At 38.0% G+C, this 19,580-nt stretch overlaps 1 protein-coding gene across 2 annotated transcripts in view; it reads left to right on the top strand.

Moving 5' to 3' along the window:
• Nucleotides 1-6: 6 nt before the first annotated feature.
• LOC124112804 (probable UDP-sugar transporter protein SLC35A4) overlaps nt 7-19,580 on the top strand; it is a 42,698-nt gene continuing 23,124 nt past the window's right edge. For both annotated transcript variants that reach the window (XM_048385422.1, XM_046472947.2), the window contains exons 1-2: nt 7-99; nt 209-303. In XM_048385422.1, the coding sequence (XP_048241379.1) occupies nt 91-99; nt 209-303 (104 nt within the window). In that variant the 5' untranslated portion in view covers nt 7-90. The remainder of the gene's footprint in view (nt 100-208; nt 304-19,580) is intronic.

Here is a 19,580-nt window from a genome sequence, read left to right as displayed (position 1 = left end):
ATGGCACGGACATATCATGCGTGTTAATCATGATTCAGCAGTGTAGATGTCGATGAAGAACGCATGGGGCTCAATGCTATTCGTTAAACAATGGCACAGGTAATAATCATATTTTAGGAAGTTGTGTAAAGTATATATTTTTTATTGTCATGTCATGACATGTAATTTGAAACATAGTGTGTTATTGGCATGTGATTCTTTTTTTCAGGAGTCACAGAAAGTGGAGTCGGTGTGTGTGTCTTTCATCAGCGATGACAAACATGTGTTCAGGCTCCTACTATGGGGAATTCTACTGGTCACTGAGTGAGTGTCATGTTTTCACCATTTGAAACAACCCGAGCAAGTAAGTTTGCTGAAAAACTATTCAACTGAAAAGAACACGACTCTTTGTAATTCAAGTATCGAGCAGTCTAAGATGCGTCCGTTAGGTGCGCGATGACCCGTTTATCGTGCGTTCGAATTTTAAATTGATCCTGATTATGATCTTTGGATTGTCAGCACCATGCGTATGCTCTTACAAAGTTTCACCAAATCAAATATTAACGACCTCCGTTACCCAGTTAATACTGCATTATTGGGCCAATATTAACGTTATAAGGTGGTGATGTGCCGTTATGTGCCGTAATGTAATACTGGTTACTCAGTAATGCCGGCCAACAGTTTGCCTTGTTATGTTGACACTACATGATCTTTAACCGTAATTGATCCAATGCTGGCATGGCACAAGTCGGCCACACTGATACTCGCCCGGTATGGGTTAACTTCCATAACAGATATTAGTAGTTCCTCGCATAGTTTACAATACTTTATCTTCGATAAGTGTACCAGTTAAATACATATATATAACACGTCCCATTATAATTCTTGAATACATTTGTCCAGAAACTCTCCATGCTGATGCCAGTCTCTGTCAAAGGTATTTACAAAATTTAACATGCTGTTTTCATGGGTACATAACAAGGAGTCGTGTGACACTATCTGAAATCTTGGTGGAAAGAGAATGCCCAATTGTATCTCAAAAGTTGTAAAATGTTAACACCAGATGCTGCTGAAATATTGCTCGGCGTGAAGGGAAAAGACTGCCTCCGTAGCGAAGAGGTAGAGCGTCCGCTGCGCCGAGAGCGGAAGGTCGGGGGTTCGATCCTCGGCCGCGCCATACCAAAAGGCGTAAAAAGATGGTACATTGTACTTGTTGTTACCCTGTCTGGCGCTCGGCATTAAGGGGCTAAAGCAAGGACTGTATACTGTGTCTGAGTAGGGTATTCATGTTAAACTGCGACATGGTATTTCAGTGGGCTAGCACTATCAGTATCAGTTCAGAGTAGAACAGGCAACTACACACACACACACACACACACACACACACACGGGCTTGAACGTCGCTATATAGTGCAATAATCTTGAACGGGACGTTAAACTCCATTTCACATCCCCACACCACTCCTCACCATATTGGAAAACCAATGTAAGGCCATAACTCAGCTATCGCCATAAAAAAAGACATCTGTCTGTTATATGTTTAGTTGGTGTAAGAATTCTACACATGTACTGAACAACAAAAGTTCCTGTGACATTGAAAAAGATTAAATGCAAAGTTATGTTTTTACCAAATCTGAAACAATTTCGGTTTGCAGCCGAGACTCCTGTAGTAGTATAGGTAATAGGGGTTCTGCCGCAACTCCACTGGAGCCGGATTTATATACCTATACTGCTACTACAGGGGGATTTTTTATGCAAAAATGACGATGCGATTTAACGATAGTCATGAGATTAAACTAAAATGACCACCACTTGGGGCCAATCAATGCTTCTATGATATAAATTTTTATAGGTAATGGTGATTCTGGCTCACTTCCACTGGAGCCGGATTTATATACCTATACTGCTACTACAGGTGGCATATTTTATGTAAAAATGATTATGCGATTCAACGATAGTCAAAAGATTAAACTAAATTGTAATGAAAATATTCTCTATTATTTTTACTGATACGTATACCATTAGTTTTAACGAAGTGATATTCAACATTTTTACTAAGGTCTTCGTTCATTTTACTGGGAGACCAGACTATATACTCTTCTTGGTAATTGGAAAGAAACAATTGATGACCGTATTTGGTTGGTTTGACATTCACAAATATAATATATACCTTGTGGTTATTCTCTCCATTTGATAATTTTGTCCCTGAGCATAAATGTTTCAATAGCTTTTTCGAGTTCTTCCTTTGTTGGTTTGTAATTCTCCATTATTATATACTTATGTAAGCATTCGTTTAAATGTGATCAAGCAATCTATTTTTAATCTCCAACCAGTTCTTTGGTTTTGGCACGGAATAATTGACGCGCTTGTTGCCTCCCCTGTTCTATGAACTTTTTTTTCTCGTCTTCGCTAATACCACTGGTCTTACGAGATTTTGATCGAATCTCCTGCTTCATTACGTTGTATTTGGTAAGTTCTGACAACACTAAACGAAACTCCTCCTCGGATATCTTACAATCAGCCATTGCTGTTGAAATATGATCCTCAATGCTGTTCAACTTTGCTTCGGTCAGTAGCCGAATGGTATCGTGTTTTAATGCTTTCTTTTGCAACCTATGAGAAATTAATTTTATCGTTATTCCTGCCAGTCCTGAGACTCCGGCGGCTATTTCCATGCCAAGTACGATGGGCGTGGCGATTATAGTTGATAATAAACCAACATCTGCTACACTGAGTCCAATGCCAGCTGTTACAAGCACGGTGTCAACTCCGTCCAGAGCATTCACGGCTCTGCGATACTTTTTATACAATCCAAGTCTCAACTCCCTCTCCTTCTCTATTCCATGTTTTATGTCGCTTATTTGATGCAATCGAAATCCATCAACAGTATCCATCTTTTCAAATGCCTCATCGAGCGCCGGATATAAATTCATAGTGTATATTACGGTCATATAATAGTCTTTAATTGATCTTGCTTAAATGTTTTGAGAGTTTACCTCAACCTTATCAAATGAATATTATATGGCAAGAATATCTTAGTAAGAGAAATGCTGTCACTTTTAATAATTTGAACCCCCTCGAGGGTTGCAACGGGTGATGCTCCAATATGAATAATACTGCAACGTTGACGCTCGTGTTTCTTGAGCCATTTAATCAATAGACCAGGTAATATTTCGAAGGCATCTTCAGGTGCATCTCCGAACAAAACTTCAATAATAAGCGTAGAGATATTAGGTATTGCACTCAAGTTAACTTTAATATCATTGAATTCAGTAACCAAATTTAATCTAACATTTTGGACTGCCGGACGACTAAATAATATATGACCTGGGTCTTCTGGCAGGGGAGAGGCTAACACACTTTTTCGTTTTGATTGGATATAAGCCACGAGTACGATGCCACTATTTATTATCTTAGTTAAATTATGTGCCTTACCCATCATCACATACGGTGGGGTAATGACGATATTCAGTAGCCACTCGATGTTTGCTTCGACCATAGTCCTTTTTTGATCATCGTTGTGAGTAAGATTGTACGAATTGTTTTTAAGGAGTCTACTAACGTCGACATCGCTTAAATCTTCTAGATTACCCGTGAATGTGACTTCTTTCCGCTTGTATACATTATCTTGTAAGTGTAAAGCGTATAACTTACCATCGGTACCGGGTTTACCGAATCCTTCTGTGTCTCCTAGATCGGAAAGCGCAACTGTATTACATTGTCTGAGCTTTCCAGGGCCTGATGATTCAACCATTATTTATAATATGGAGTGTTACACTTAAGTATCCTATATGTACAGGTAGGTGTTTTACATCTAATACAGAAATGTTGAGGTCTGAAATAATACCAAGCTTTAATTTTTATATTGTAATGTTGAGAAAGATTCCGTTCTACCGCTATTATATTTTTCATCTTTGACTGGAATAGATCTGAACAGAGTTGAAGGACTTTCGAGTTGAATATTATCCCTCATGCTTATTTGATCAAGATGGATGCACAACTCTTTATAGGGAACTAAATCGGGTAATTTAACCCCCTGTGCTGTTATGTTAGGTTATATTACTCCTTCGCGTGCATATCCAAGTGTAATTGCTAAGTTCTCGTAAAGAATTACACCTTTTTCTCCAGCGCTTAAAATCAGTATCCCATTCGACTCATTTTGTGTGAGACTAATTCCATTAGGCTTAAAAAATTCATCATTGAGTGAGCATACGCTGTAATACCCATCAGGTATAATAATGAGTTTGCCAATACCACTATTTTCAAATATCCATATCTCATTATTACCTCTCACAGCATTTATATTGGTCCACCTCAGGTAATACGTTACATCACAGATAGCGACTTCAAGTTGACCATCTGAGTTATCGATAGTATGAAGCAGTTCAATAGACTGATCATTTGTTATTCCAGGGAGTGTAACATACATATTAAATATACAATGATACTATATCATAACTTAAATATGGAATCAACCATTATTAATAATATGGAGTGTTACACTTAAGTATCCTATATGTACCAGTTGGTGTTTTACATCTAATACAAAAAGTTTGAGGTCTGAAATAATACCACGCTTTAATTTTTTATATTGTAATGTTGAGAAAGATTCTGTTCTACCGCTATTATATTTTTCATCTTTGACTGGAATAGATCTGAGTAGAGTTGAAGGACTTTCTAGTTGAATATTATCCGTCGTGCTTATTTGATCAAGATGGATGCACAACTCTTTATAGGGAACTAAATCGGGTAATTTAACCCCATGTGCTGATGTCTTGAGTACTGTTATATCTCCATCTGCAAATCCAAGTGTAATTGCTAAGTTCCTGTAAAGCTTTACATCCTTTTCTCCAGCTTTTAAAATCAGCATCCCATTCGACTCATTTTGTGTGAGACTAATTCCATTAGGCTTAAAAAAATCATCATTGAGTGAGCATACGCTGTAATACCCATCAGGTATAATGTGTTTTTTACTATTTATTACTGTCTCATTATTACCTCTTGCAGCATTTATATTGATCCACCTCGGATAATACGTTACATCGCATAGGGCGACTTCGAGTTTACCAGCTGAGTTGTCGATAGTATGAAGCAGTTGAATAGACTGACCATTTGTTATTCCCGGGAGTGTGACATACATATTAAATATACAATGATACTATATCATAACTTAAATATGAAACCGAGATACATTACTAATCAATCGATAATAGTAACTGCCTCTGGTTTTGATTTGTTCGTTAAATTCCCTGATATCTTTGAAAAGTACAGGGTCACGGCATGGCAACTAGTGATAAAATGGTGCACGATTGGTTTCACATTCCTATGCAATTTTGGCAGAATCAGTTAAACTTTGCCATATGGTGTGCCACAACTGGATGTGGTGTATCTCTTTATGCTCCAGGATTTGAACTAAATAAGTCTGTTGTAACATTTCACGTGTACTATCAGATTAGACGTATACTTAAAGAAATTAGTGCTCCATTACCGCAGGATCGAGCATGGAATTCCACAAATAATCCGTACAATAGGTTCGCGTATGAGCGTATTTGTCAGGAATTTAATATTTCTAAGAGTAAAGATTGGCGTATTAAAGGAGCAAACCATGGTCTAGGTGTTCCGTACAGCGGACAAAAAACTGTTGAAGAAGTCAGCGATGATTTAGTTAAGAAAACTCATCAACCATTCGATCCATTTAAGTTGTTACAGAAAAACAATCTTTTTGTAAGATTGCATAATCTTAATCATGACTTGGAACTTTCGAGTAACGATTGGAGAGGTTCTCTTATGAGTTTTATGGGTGGTTTGGCTTATATTGTTACAAAATTTATACAAATGAACGATACCGCAAACGCATGGAATGAATTTCTTAATGATGAAACAGAAAATAATTTTACTAACCCAGGAGTTGTAAGAGTTAATGAATCAATAAGAACTTATGTATGGGCAATTCTCGGTGCACAATCGCAAACACGAACGTCCATTATTGGTTCTGGGACGGCGCTCGATGTGCAAAAACAGTTTGTCGCAAACGTGGAGGACGCCATTAATTCATCAGTTGATATACCATCTTCTATAAAGCGTTATCAAGATGTATTACAGTACGCTCAATCCAAAGTAGACTACGTTTATGCGCCGGGACTATACATGTCTCCGAGTAATATGGAACTTAAGATCGGTCAAGTGATAGGTTATAATAATGAAATTGTTATTGCTACCGATCAACAAAAACCAGGTATATATTCAGATATTAATACCGAATTAATAACGCAAACAAACACAGGCGAAACGGGAATAGTCAAGACACAGTTACCACATGTTTCACAACAATCTACTGACGCACAACCACAAGTACCGACGCATATTGCGGCTAAAAATCAACAACATATTGATGAAAAAACAGCGCTCGTAGTGGGTGAAGTCGCGACTGGTTTACTCATGATTTGGTTAAATAGTTCTTAGCAAACTGATTTGGTTGAATAGTCTTTAGCGGATACGTACAACAGCCCTGCAATTGCTACGATCAGTGCCCACAAGTTTTGACTAAGCCAAGTGGTGGTCTTAGCTAATAAATTCAAGAGCCAGGAAACAACACTCCCTATTATCCCGGGAAGTGCAGACGCGGCTTTCTCAGCGAGCTTTCCCAGTGCTGAACCTAATGCTTTTAAATGCTTTTTTATCAACTCTTTTATACCATCCCTATCAGTAGGGGGTGTGGGCGGTGTGGGTGGTACGCTGCCACCGGTTAACGCGAGAGTCAAAGTCGATATAATAAATCCCAACGCGGTTAAAATACTGGCAACGGTTATTCCCTGTTCTCTGAACAATGTTTTAATTTTATCGGCCAGTGTAGTGTCATCGTTGAGAACTTGATCGATAGTTTCTCGAATTCGACTGATTTGTGAACGAAGAGCCTTTCTATTACTAGAAGCCGCTTCGATGCGGGCCGATCTTTCTTCTTCTAAGTTACGCAATCTTTCTTCAACGCGACGTCTACAGAATTCATCGCCCGCCTGTTCAAGTTTTGTTTTCTCATTAGCTAAATGCTTCTCGATTTCGGATATCTTGGCTATATTATTGATGAGTTTCCCCAGCATTGTTCGCATTGCCTTGTCAAGACCTCGTAATTTCCTAATACACTGAATATGGTGATACACTGACCGTGGAATTATCGTAGTAGGTATCCAAGATTTCTCCGAGTCCGTCCGAGGCCACCTTCGAGCTTTCTTCCAAATTATCTATGTTACCGAGTTCATCATGCACAGTCCGAAGAACCTTAGTACTCTTCGCGGAAAGTTTTGCTCCTCTTGAGTAGTCTACAAAACCTAATTCATCACGAACAGTGCTGATGCCGTGTTTAGGGGCTATAGTAGGCAAGGCTAGGGGCTTACGAGTACGAGAATTCATAAGATCAATGTCCGGAGCACCACGCAGTCGCAATATTCCTTTCCTATCTATCATAAACTTTGAATAGTCACGAACAATAGGACTAACATCTTTAAAGGTATCGTAATAATCATTGACTGTTGATTGTAAAAGTTCATCGTTAAGATTCATGCCGCAAAAGCTGGTTTCATCAGTACCCTCTTCGATTGTACTAGTATCAGTTATGTTATCTAGATTAAAATCCTCCATTTTTATATTAAACATATGGTTATATAATTTCAATATAACAATGTCTTCGCAATACGGACGCAAGTTAAACCCACAACGTAGACTTCGAGATCCATTAGGGGTCAAAGCAATTCGTCAGTCTGTAACTATAACTAATAACCCTAGTACCATCGATCAGAATCAAACGCTTCTGGTTTGCTTTCCTAATCTCGGCGCACACAATGTTAGTTCCGGGAACTGTCCGACTAGCATTTATGATTATTTTGACTTCTACCGACGTTAACAGGGAGCCCGTTCAGAACATAGGTCGTGCTATCGTTAAGAAAATCGCGATTAAAATAAGCGGTAATGAGGTTTTGAGTATCGACGATAGCGATATATACTATTGTTACATGGATCTCTGGAGAAAGGATAAAGGGCGGGAAAACTTACAGTACCAAGGTATTTGTAATCGGAACACATTGAGACTGCGTGTAGATGCTTCTAGTGGTGATGGTACCGTCGTAAAAGATCAGGCCGTTGCCGACGCATTAGGTAATCGATTCTATACTCCCCTAGACCTTGAATTACTAGATTCCCACATGCCCTTTTATCAAGCATCCCTCGGCGATAGGTTAGAATACGAACTCACTTTTAATGACTACGGCAGAGTAATCAGAGCTGCTGAAGATGCCAGCTATTCCATTGACAATATCTCCCTGGAGTGTGATATGATAACAGATCCCGAATTAGCCAGACAAATTCGTAACCAGCAGAATGGACGATTCATGCAAGCAATCCATTGATAATCTTTTACCTAAAGAACCACACTGAGCTATCATATGCGGGCAAACGGAAAAACAGCTTTTATTCTAGATATTTTACAAAGTCATTATCGGGACGTTTACGACCATATTATTATTCTGTGCCCGACTATAAGCGTTAATAAAACATATCTATCGAGAGATTTGGTAACGAATGAGGACGGGGTACACAGAGTCGATCCTGGCGATCGTTTACAAGACTGTTTACGAGTATGTCACTAAATATACAAAGGAGAATCAACCCTTTTCGTAATAGACGACTGCAGCGCGAGTACAGAACTCACCAAAAAAAAAGATATGCTTTCGTATTTAGCATTCTCCGGACGGCATACTCAGCAAAGCGTTTGGGTACTTACTCAAAAATACAACTCTGTCCTGAAAGATCTAAGAGAGCAGACCAAATGGGTAGCCCTGTTTCATTGCAAAGACCGAGATTCATTCGAGGAATGTCTACGCGAAAATGATGTTATTTATACCAAGCTCGAACGAGATAAAGTCAGAAAACTGTTAGCAGCAAAGAAGCACTGTAAACTCGTATTAAAAACCGATCAACCAGCTGCTTATGCAATTGCTTAGCAAAATGTGGCAAAAATGTATCAAAATGTGGCAAAAATGTGGCAAAATTATAGCAAAATTATAGCAAATATAGCAAAATTATAGCAAATATACGATAAATTGAACATTAGCAGTTAATATGACATAATGTGGCTTGAAATCATCATTCTTTCACAACAGTTTATTATTATAGGCTGTGTTGGATATGTCATATTATATTATGTTAGACTTAAATAGGTATTACATTATGGAATGCGACGAACTCATCGAACAAATGCTCAAAGAATCTGATCAACATGCAGATCAAGATGTAGATAAATCTTTAGATAAACATAGAGAAAGACTTGCGGCTTTGGTAGCCGGTGTAAAATGATCCCAATATTTTGGGGAAAATTATACCTTCGAAAAAATTGATAACATGACCGACGAAGAAATTAAAAAACTGTACGCGTGTACGAGTCTAGACTGGGAGCTACCATGACTAAAACGATAGGGTCGGCTATATTACAACTATACACAGTCGTAACTAGTACGTTTCACCCTATCCCGCCAGAACATCGCATGTATTTATGCGAATATCTCGAGAAAGACCCATTCATCGAACACGCTATAAGCTCAGTGAGCTGTGAGTTTTATCATAGATACGGAATGTTCTTAGCTCCACTCACCACAGCTTTAATAGCGGCTAGGTATTGTCAATTTAAACATACGTGCCCACTTAATAATAATGGAGACTCAAGTGACACCACAACAGATTGTGAACGAGGAAATAATAACCCCGATTGCACAACCACAACAGATTGCGGAACAACGAGTGAATGAGGAAACACCAGAACCACAAACACAAAAACAAGCCAGAGTGACGAGGAAAAACCAAAAAAAATCTCTGCAGAAAGAATGAGAGGACTCGCTCGCAAAGCGAAACTAATGAATTCAAATATTGATCCGTTTAAAACATGGGCACTAGTAGGAGTTGTTGCTATAGCGGCTGTATGGTTGTTTTATAAGACCGGAGAAGAGAAAACGTCACCCCCGATTTCACAACAAGAAGTTCAATTAGAGGTTTGCCCTCATATAATGCTATAAGAAGCATGACTACTGCAGTTACAGACGGTAAAATGTTGGTAAACGCAACGTATCATTCAGCGGTGGTCAGCTATTTGGCCATTTGCTATGCCCGTATGGTTAAAATGATTACTAAAGCCACACCACCCAAGCTAGATTTTAATGGTTATGATATCAGTATGGCCATTCTTGATATTGGATTGGCTATGGCAACAAAGGATATGCTCATCAAACAAGTGCTTATCCCGGAAGACATAATGAAGTAACTAAACATTTGAATATTTTATATTATTGAACATGCCATCAATTGCGATGATGGTCGGTGGAGCTATTGTTAATGCTCTAGCTTTTTCGGGGAGTAAGTTTTTATTTTCTAGTATGAGAGGTTCGAAACAGCTCAGTCACAATGGGCGCGGCAGAGAATGGAGAGATTAGATTTTATTCATGAAGAACTGCGTAGGGAGGGACATTCAATTCAAACGTTTAAGGATGTCGAATCTGCCATGCACGAATACTTCCTCGTTTATGGGAAAAAACTAGACCCAATACCGAGACCAACAATGAGTCAGTTTTATACACCGTCAGAGGCTCAGAAAGACCGCGAGGTAATATTCATCATAATCAGGTTGTCTGCTGTGGCTATTTATAGCTACACAATAACTACGCATAAACCATGACCTAGTTAGGGGAGTCAGAGTGACAGCTAATCAATAAATAGCCAGTGGAGATTTACCTTTTAGACAAATGATACGATATGTGTATAACCATGAAGCTGTGTAAATATACACTCATGGGGAAATCTATTCAATGTCAGAAGCCATCTGTTGGTATTTACTGTGGCGCCCTCGCTTATAACATAAGAAAGGGTTTTAAAAATTACGTTTGTTCTGTATGAGGGGTTGGAGTCAAATGTAGTTACAGTTTATGTAAGAGTCACTGTGCTGATAAGGTCAGGAAGCAGATTATTTACGCTAGGAAGAGAGATCAATGAGAGGAATAGGTTGGGGAAAATACGTATTTATGTATGAAAAACAACCATTTACACAAATAAATCATTTTGTATATACCATGGTCACAATGGTTTTTGTCAGAGAGTTGAAGGCTATGGCAAAACAACGTGGTCTACATGGATATTCTCGAATGAGACAAGCTGAATTGACCGCTTTACTAGATAATAATGATGTTCAACATAATTATGTTGATAATAAATCAGTTGCGATGTTGATAAAAAAAAACAAGAATTAAAATTTGTATCCACATCCGCCGGTGTTGGTAAATATCTAAGAGGTTGGAAGATGGATATTAATTCCAACATGGATGTTAATGATGTTAAGCCCATCATATCAAGCAAAATTAACGAGGAGTTAGATGATTTACATAGTAAAAAATACCAGCTGACGATTAAAATGTCATTGAGTAAAAGTAACGCGGGCGATAGCACCAAATATACCGAACCATATTTCCGAAGCAATCAAGAAGTTATAACTGAATCCAATACTATAAACGCATCATTAGATACATAAATTCAGAGGATACAGGAAACTTTAGAACGTTGGACTAATAGAGGTTCGGGTTGGGGTGTGGATAAAATCGATAGTTTATATTTAGATAAAGCAAATTATATGCCCTTCAAAGGCGGATCTTATATAGATTTACCCCCGTATTATAAGAAGAAAAAAGCCATTATTAATGTAAAAAATAAATCCAATAACTGTTTAAGAATGATGATAAGATCTGCATAGAGATCTTCCCCGTAGACTCTAAAATTGCAAATAGACCTTCGAGCTATCCCCAAAACGATGGACTCAACTTCGATGGTATAGACGAACTTACACCAATATCACAAATTGATAAGGTCGAAAAGGAAAATAATTTAGCTATAAATGTTTTCGGACATTCTTCTAAAGGAATAGTTGTTCACAGGATAAGCTCCGCTCCAGAACATATTCCCAGAGTCAATTCATTTCTGATCGAAAAAGATGGTAAATATCATTATACATGGATAAAGAGTTTAAACAGGTTATTATACGATCAAACTAAATATAAGGGAAAGAAATATTTCTGCGAAAGATGCCTACATGGGTACAGCAGACAAGATCTATTAGAAGCGCATAAAGAAGACTGTTGAGGTGTTGGACAGACTGCTATCAGGATCGATATGCCTAAAGAGGGAAAAAATATATTAAAATTTGAACATTATTGTAATCAAATGCCAGTACCGTACGTATTTTACGCCGACTTCGAAGCGCTTATCAAACCCATAGAAAATACTGAACGCAATAATCAAGATAGTTTTACGTACAAAACTCAAGAACATATTCCTTGTGGGTTTGGATATATAGTTGTAAGGTATGATGGGAAAACAAACCAACCTGTGATTTACAGAGGTCCTGATGCAGCGGGAAAGTTCCTAGAATATCTACAAAATGAGGAGAGAATAATCAGGGAAAATTTATCGTGTAAGAAACCCATGTGTATGACGAGGGATAACTGGAGGGTCTATAAGAAGTCAACGAGTTGTCATGTTTGTAATAAACCCCTGAATGGGGATTCTGTAAGAGATCATTGCCACGTCACGGGTAATTATCGGGGAGCCGCGCGTAACGAGTGTAACTTGAAACTTAAAATGAATTCTTAAACAATACCCATCCCCGTTGTGTTTCATAACCTTTAGTGGATACAATTCACATCTCATCATGTAAGCTATCTCAAAGACCGACGGTGGCTTAACGTGCATTCCTAATAATATGGAAAAATACCTATCGTTCTCGTTGACTAAAACTATACATTATAGGGACAAGGATGGGAAAGCCAGAATAAAGCAAAGTAATGGGCTTAGATTCATAGACTCTGACAGTTTCTGTTATCTTCCCTGGATAATTTAGCTAATGCGAACAATCCCAATGACTTTGCGATAACAAATCAATATACCGATAAGATAACTCGTCATTTGTTGCTGAGAAAAGGTGTATATCCTTACGAATATATGGATGATTGGTCTAGATTCGACGAAACTAAATTACCACCCCTTGAATCTTTCTATAGTAACTTAACAGAAACTAAAATAACAGATGCCGATTATGAACACGCTCTGACGATGTGGGATAAATTAGGTTGTAAGAATTTAGGTGATTATCACGATCTGTACTTGAAAACCGATGTACTGTTACTCGCCGATATATTCGAGATATTTAGAAAGACATGTTTAAAACAATACGGCTTGGACCCGGCATGGTACTATTCCAGTCCCGGACTTTTGTTGGATGCATTGTTGAAGAAGACCGGCGTAGAACTAAAACTACTCACAGATTACGATATGCACTTGTTTATTGAGAAAGGATTAAGAGGTGGTATATCGATGGCAGCTAAAAGGTATTCTAAGGCTAATAATAAATTAGTGGAAGGATATGATCCGAGTAAACCCGACACGCACATATTATATCTCGACGCCAACAATTTGTACGGATGGGCTATGAGTCAACCTTTATCCACCGGTGGTTTTGAGTGGGTTGATGATATCAAAGTGAATGATATTGAAGTGAATGATATCGATGCGAATGATATCAATGTGAATAAAGGGTACATACTAGAAGTTGACTTGGAATATCCAAGTACGTTACATAAAGACCATAACAGTTATCCGCTAGCTCCCAAAAGATTAATGGTTAATAAAGATTGGATGTCAGAATATCAACACTCCTTGATTGGTAATACTAGGTTAGCTAACGTAGAAAAACTCGTATCAAATTTGATGGATAAGACAAAATATATAGTTCACTACAGAAATCTCCAGTTATGAAACTAAAGAAAATACACAGAGTTCTGAAGTTTGATCAAAGCCCTTTGATGGAGCCCTATATCAGGTTGAACACAGATTTAAGAAAGATTGCTACCAGCGATTTCGAAAAGAACCTATATAAGCTCATGAATAACTCAGTATTTGGTAAAACTATGGAGAATCTAAGGAAGCGTGTTGATGTTAAATTAGTTAGATCTAATGAGGAAGAAAGACTCAGGAAACTTATAGCCGGTCCGGCTTTTAACAGAAGCAAGATATTCGATTATGACTTAGCCGCGGTGCCTATGCAGAAGAGTAATATAAAATTCAACAGACCGGTGTACGTTGGTATGAGTATTCTCGACTTGTCAAAACACTTAAAGTATGACTTTTATTACAACGAACTTAAGAAGCATTACGGTGATAGATGCGAGGTGTTATATACCGACACAGATTCTTTGTTGATGGAAATACAAACCGAGGATGTGTATAAAGATATGGCAGAAAAATAGATATGTACGACACGAGCGATTACCCAAAAGATAATCCCCTGCACAGCGTAGTAAATAAAAAGGTATTAGGTAAGATGAAGGATGAATGTGCTGGGACCCCTATAGCGGAGTATGTCGGATTAAGACCTAAGATGTATTCTATAAGGAAGTCCGATAATGGAGAGATAAGAAAAGCTAAGGGTGTTAAGAAGTATGTGGTAAAAAAGCATATCAAACACGAACAGTATAAAGAAGCATTATTCAACGGTAGAACATTCAAACACGAGATGAACTCTTTAAGAAGTTACAATCATAGGATAGATGGATTAAGAATGAACAAGACATCATTATCCCCCTTAGATACAAAGAGATGGATTGATAATGATGGTGTAACTACCTATGGTTATGGTTATTCAGGGCAGTAATACTGTACCGTTGGGAACAATGAACAACTCTTCACGTACAAATGCCCTGCCCGGTCCATCTTTAAGATAATGAAGAATAGGCTCTCCTTCTTTCATAACCAATTGACTAATGTTATATGACTTAAGGGACCATATGGGATCTGTTGCGCGACGTAGGCCTCCTTCGAGTTCACTGGGCTGGTATAAATATCTTACACTTACTCTATCTGGAAGTTTTAATTCTTTGTCTCTCCTCGGTGCTGAAGATTCGGAAGTCACAGATTTCATTTTAATCGCATTGGATGCTTTCTTCCCTAATAATCTCGTTTCTCATTATTCAGCGCTGATACAACAGCTGATAATCGTGTCACCCATTCAGTTGATCTCAATCGCTCAGATTTCATTTCGATTCCATAATGATAGCCAAACAAACGTTCCGCTAATGTCCTGTTTAATCTTTCAATGATAGCTTGACTACGGTGGGCCTCTTTTTCACCACGCCTGATTTCGACATCGTGCTTTGTTAACAGTTAAGTTATTGATCCCATAAACGCGAATCTACTTGAAATAGCTTAGGCCATTTTAGTGGTCCGCGTTTATATATGCGACTCAGTGCATTAGCTACTTCTGTTGAATCTTTCGAGGTTAATGGCTCAGCCTCTTTGTATCGACTAGCCACATCCACTACGGTTAAAGCATATTTATACGTTTTGCGTCTAACCTTATCATGGGGAAGAAACAAGAGGTCAGCCTGATGAACTTCATTCGTTGTAAAAATATCAAACTTCTTCCTCGGTATATAACGCGGTGCCAGTAAATATATTTGCCACATCGCTAGTTCCTTTAACCAATCCTTGGCCACATCTTTAGATACCTTAGCCGCGGTAGCTAATTTTTGTATCGCTCCTATACCTTTCCAATATCATAGTGGGCTATAGTAAATTTTATTCATTATTAATTAATATTGATGTTTCTTTTAATACGACTTATGACCATCAATAAATCGCATCGTCATTTTTGCATAAAAAATGCCACCTGTAGTGGCAGTATAGGTATATAAATCCGGCTCCAGTGGAAGTGGTCCAGAATCACCATTTCCTATAAACATTTATATCATAGAAGCATTGACTCCAAGTAGTGGTGAGCAAGAGTCATTTTAGTTTAATCTCATGACTATCGTTGAATCGCATAAACATTTTGGCATAAAAAATGACACCTGCAGTGGCAGTATAGGTATATAAATCCGGCTCCAGAGGAGTTGCGGCAGAACCCCCATTACCTATACTACTCCTGTAAGTGTTCAAATGGATTAATTTGCCATACTGACTTCAGAAAATGTGTGATTTCATAAAAAAAATGTCAATTTAAAAATCAATAGCGTGTGTGTCCACCTCTGGTTGCGATGCAAGCAACACATCTTCGTCTCATGGAATGGACCAGGCGTCCTGTGGGATATCTGTCCATATCTGCTGGAACATGTTTGAAGTTACTGGAGTGTCTGTGGAAAACGTGGTTGACGTCGAAGGCGCTGATCCATCTCATCCCACATGTGCTCGGTTGGTCAGAGATCAGGGGATCGAGCCGGCCAAGAGATGACATTCGCGTTGTTTTGTTGAAGAGAATCCTGAACAAGTCGAGCAATATGAGGCCGGGCGTTGTCATGTTGAAAGGTAATGCCTGGGCCATGACGATTCAAAACGGTAGAACAACAGGGCCGATTATCTCGTCGCAGTAGCGCTGTCCATTAAGATTTCCCTCTACCACTATCAAACGGGTCCTCTGTCTTGCTGTAATCGCACCCCATACAATAACGCTGCCGCCCCTGAACCGATCTTCTTCCATGACACAATGATTGACGTAAAGTTCACCTCGACGTCGGTACACTCGAATCCGTCCATCGCTGTGGCTGAGGTGAAAACGAGATTCGTCGGGGAATAGAACCGGTGAATATTCACATGTTTTTTTGTGATTTCACATTAAACGTCTGTTGTACGACTTTCAGTGATCAAGTTTAAGAGATTTGGCGGAGCATTGTTTTTATTGGACCCTAATTACTTTATGATGGCTGGGTCTCTTTGTCTCATCCCCTTTGTCTCATACAGTGATGCTTGGAAGGGGCAGCATTTAATTAATGAGAGTAGGTTATATCATGGAGGATACACTTTGGGGAGAGGGTTCTAGTAATTACCGTACCACAGAAAGAGACCAGTAGACGTGAGCACGGGGTTGTGTGTAAGATGGCTGTTGCATAATGGCCGCCAGGAGAGGTAAACATTGAGCTAAAGCAGTGTTGTTTTCACGGGCTTGTTGAATAAATTCCCAGCGCTTTTGTCAATATATCTTCTTCTTGATCCTAGATACACCATTTGGGCATTTACAATATAATTTTTTTCAACGTACAGTTTACTTGTCATATCTTTTAGAGTATTTGTCAATTGTGTTGAGCTTACAAGCAATAATTGTAATTTGTGGTGACATGTCTCATTAAAACATTAAGTAAGTACGATAGTAAATAATAATATTCAAATCGCATTAAAATACAATGATAACAGGATACATATGTAACGCTAAAGCCCGTGTTCCACATTCATAGCCAGGAGAAAAACTGATTAAACAATAAGAAGAAGCTTGCCCTTACTTATATGTAGAGACATCATCTGAATATGACTATATATGTAAATGTTAAGATACTGTACCTATCTTCACGAATTATTAAAAAATGGGCATAAAGTTCACAGTGACGTAGGCTAGAGATACAATACGATATTCGATTTTTTAGATGATAAAGTACATTATTTGATAATACATTTAGTTATTGATATCTAAAAACCGATTTGCAATATTAATAAACATTTCATGATAAAATCAAATTAAATTTGTGATATAAATTCTTTCTTTGGTATCCATAAATGAATTTTAATTAAATAGTTAAAAGGTGCCCTCTATATTGTTCTTTGTGTATTGTATTAAGTAAAGCGATTGCATCACGGTTATGGTGTTAATTGCTAGTCTTTTTTCTGCACCATCATTTCTTTCATCTTATGAAAAACTGTTTAACAAAATGGCAACTTATAATTAACCAAGTTAATAATACTTACCCGACCTGCGTTTATTTATCTCCCTGTCATTATTATCGGTAACATGTGTATACTTATGCCATACATCGTACTGCTTGGGAATAACATATCATCGTAAGATATATGTACTCAATATGCATGCAGCACAACGGTACTTTGATTCCTATATAGCACAGAAAATCGTTACCCCGAATTACTGTGTAAGGGTTCGCCCCTTGTTTTCAGACGTGTCATTCAGACAAAAAAGTTATCACAATCTCACCAGTTATAAAGATTTAATACATGCCGACTGACACTCTTGATGGGTCAGTGATCAAGACAGCAGATCAATACACACACTTCCTATTCAGTATGTACGTATAATTACATGGCTGTGCGTATGCATGGTATGTATGGCTGTATGTATGACTACATGTATTTATGATTACATGTATGTATGTAAATAATGTGTGTGCATGCGTGTGTATAAATGTATGTGTAATGTGTGTAGGGCGAGAAAGCTTAAGGTTATCGGCTGTTGTGTGAAAACAATGCTTCAGAAAGATCGTCCTGTCCCTGTGAACAAACCTAGAGATTACGGATTGAGCGCAAAAAGTGTCTGTCCGGTTTCTTAATGTTCAATTACTTTTGCTGGAGAATACTAGTATGTTTCTTGTACTAGCGTTATAAAACATGTTAACATCAAAATATATGAATAATGAAGCTAGGCTTCACTTTAAATTTCCTTGATTAAGCAGGCCCCTCATACTGAAAAATACTCACTGTTTATATTATTATATCCTGTTATGCTTTACATCTAACAAAGCTATACATTACTATTAAATTAGGCTTTAATCCATGGATAGTTAAAACATTAAAGTGTGAGGAAGCTGGAATCAAGATATCACTGTCAGTGAGAGAAAAAAAAAATATTTCTTAAAGCCACATCAGCAGTATTGCATCTATTCGCGGCTGCACTGTCAATTACAGGAATAATCACAGGCCAGTGATTTTCTCCATGGGGCAACATTATACAACATATTCATCAAAATAAAATTCTCAAAGACCAATTTGTAGCATTCGGCTAAAATGAGATTGTCCGATGTTTTTACACGACACCATAGTCGCTACTTTAGGCCATACAAAAGTAATTTCCCACCTACCTACAAAACATCCCGCCTCACATTATTCTATTGCCTCAGAGTTCCTAGAAATAGAAATATCGCTAATATGTGTGTTCCTACTCCGTAAAAGTAGTCCTACTAAACACGCATAATGCATGTGATTCGCACCCTTCGACAGCATTTGTACACAGATGCCTTAAATAGTTCGATGAGAAAACAATAAAATGTTTTAAAAAGCATGAGTTCCGTCTCCCATGTATTTTAAAAGTCAATCAAACTCTAACTATTAATTTATTGCGGCCATGACATCCACATGAAAGGCGTGTTTATAGTGGAAAAGGTGGCGGTCGGGTAGCCTAGTGGTTAAAGCGTTCGCTCGTCACGCCGGAAACCCGGGTTCGATTCCCGACATGGGTACAATGTGTGAAGCCCATTTCTGGTGTCCCCCAATCCGAATTGATTAATTCCGACATTCATGATAGACTGAACATTATACAGCCATTTGTTGTATATTCGTACATGTGGTATCTTATATGGCAAAAAATATTACTATTTTATGTTATACCGAGAGAGTTATACACATGCATGTATTGTTTTGACTGGTGATTCATTCAATTACTTTTTTACCTATATAAACTACATTATGAAGATGGATCCAGGAAGAGTTATTACTCGAATGAAATCATGTTGCAGTGCAGTGAGCAATTCCCT

This window comes from Haliotis rufescens, unplaced genomic scaffold (genome assembly GCF_023055435.1).
Source record: "Haliotis rufescens isolate VD_foot unplaced genomic scaffold, xgHalRufe1.0.p SCAF_58, whole genome shotgun sequence".
Taxonomy (NCBI): Eukaryota; Metazoa; Mollusca; class Gastropoda; order Lepetellida; family Haliotidae; genus Haliotis; species Haliotis rufescens.
This window is presented reverse-complemented; position numbering and strand designations above follow the sequence as displayed.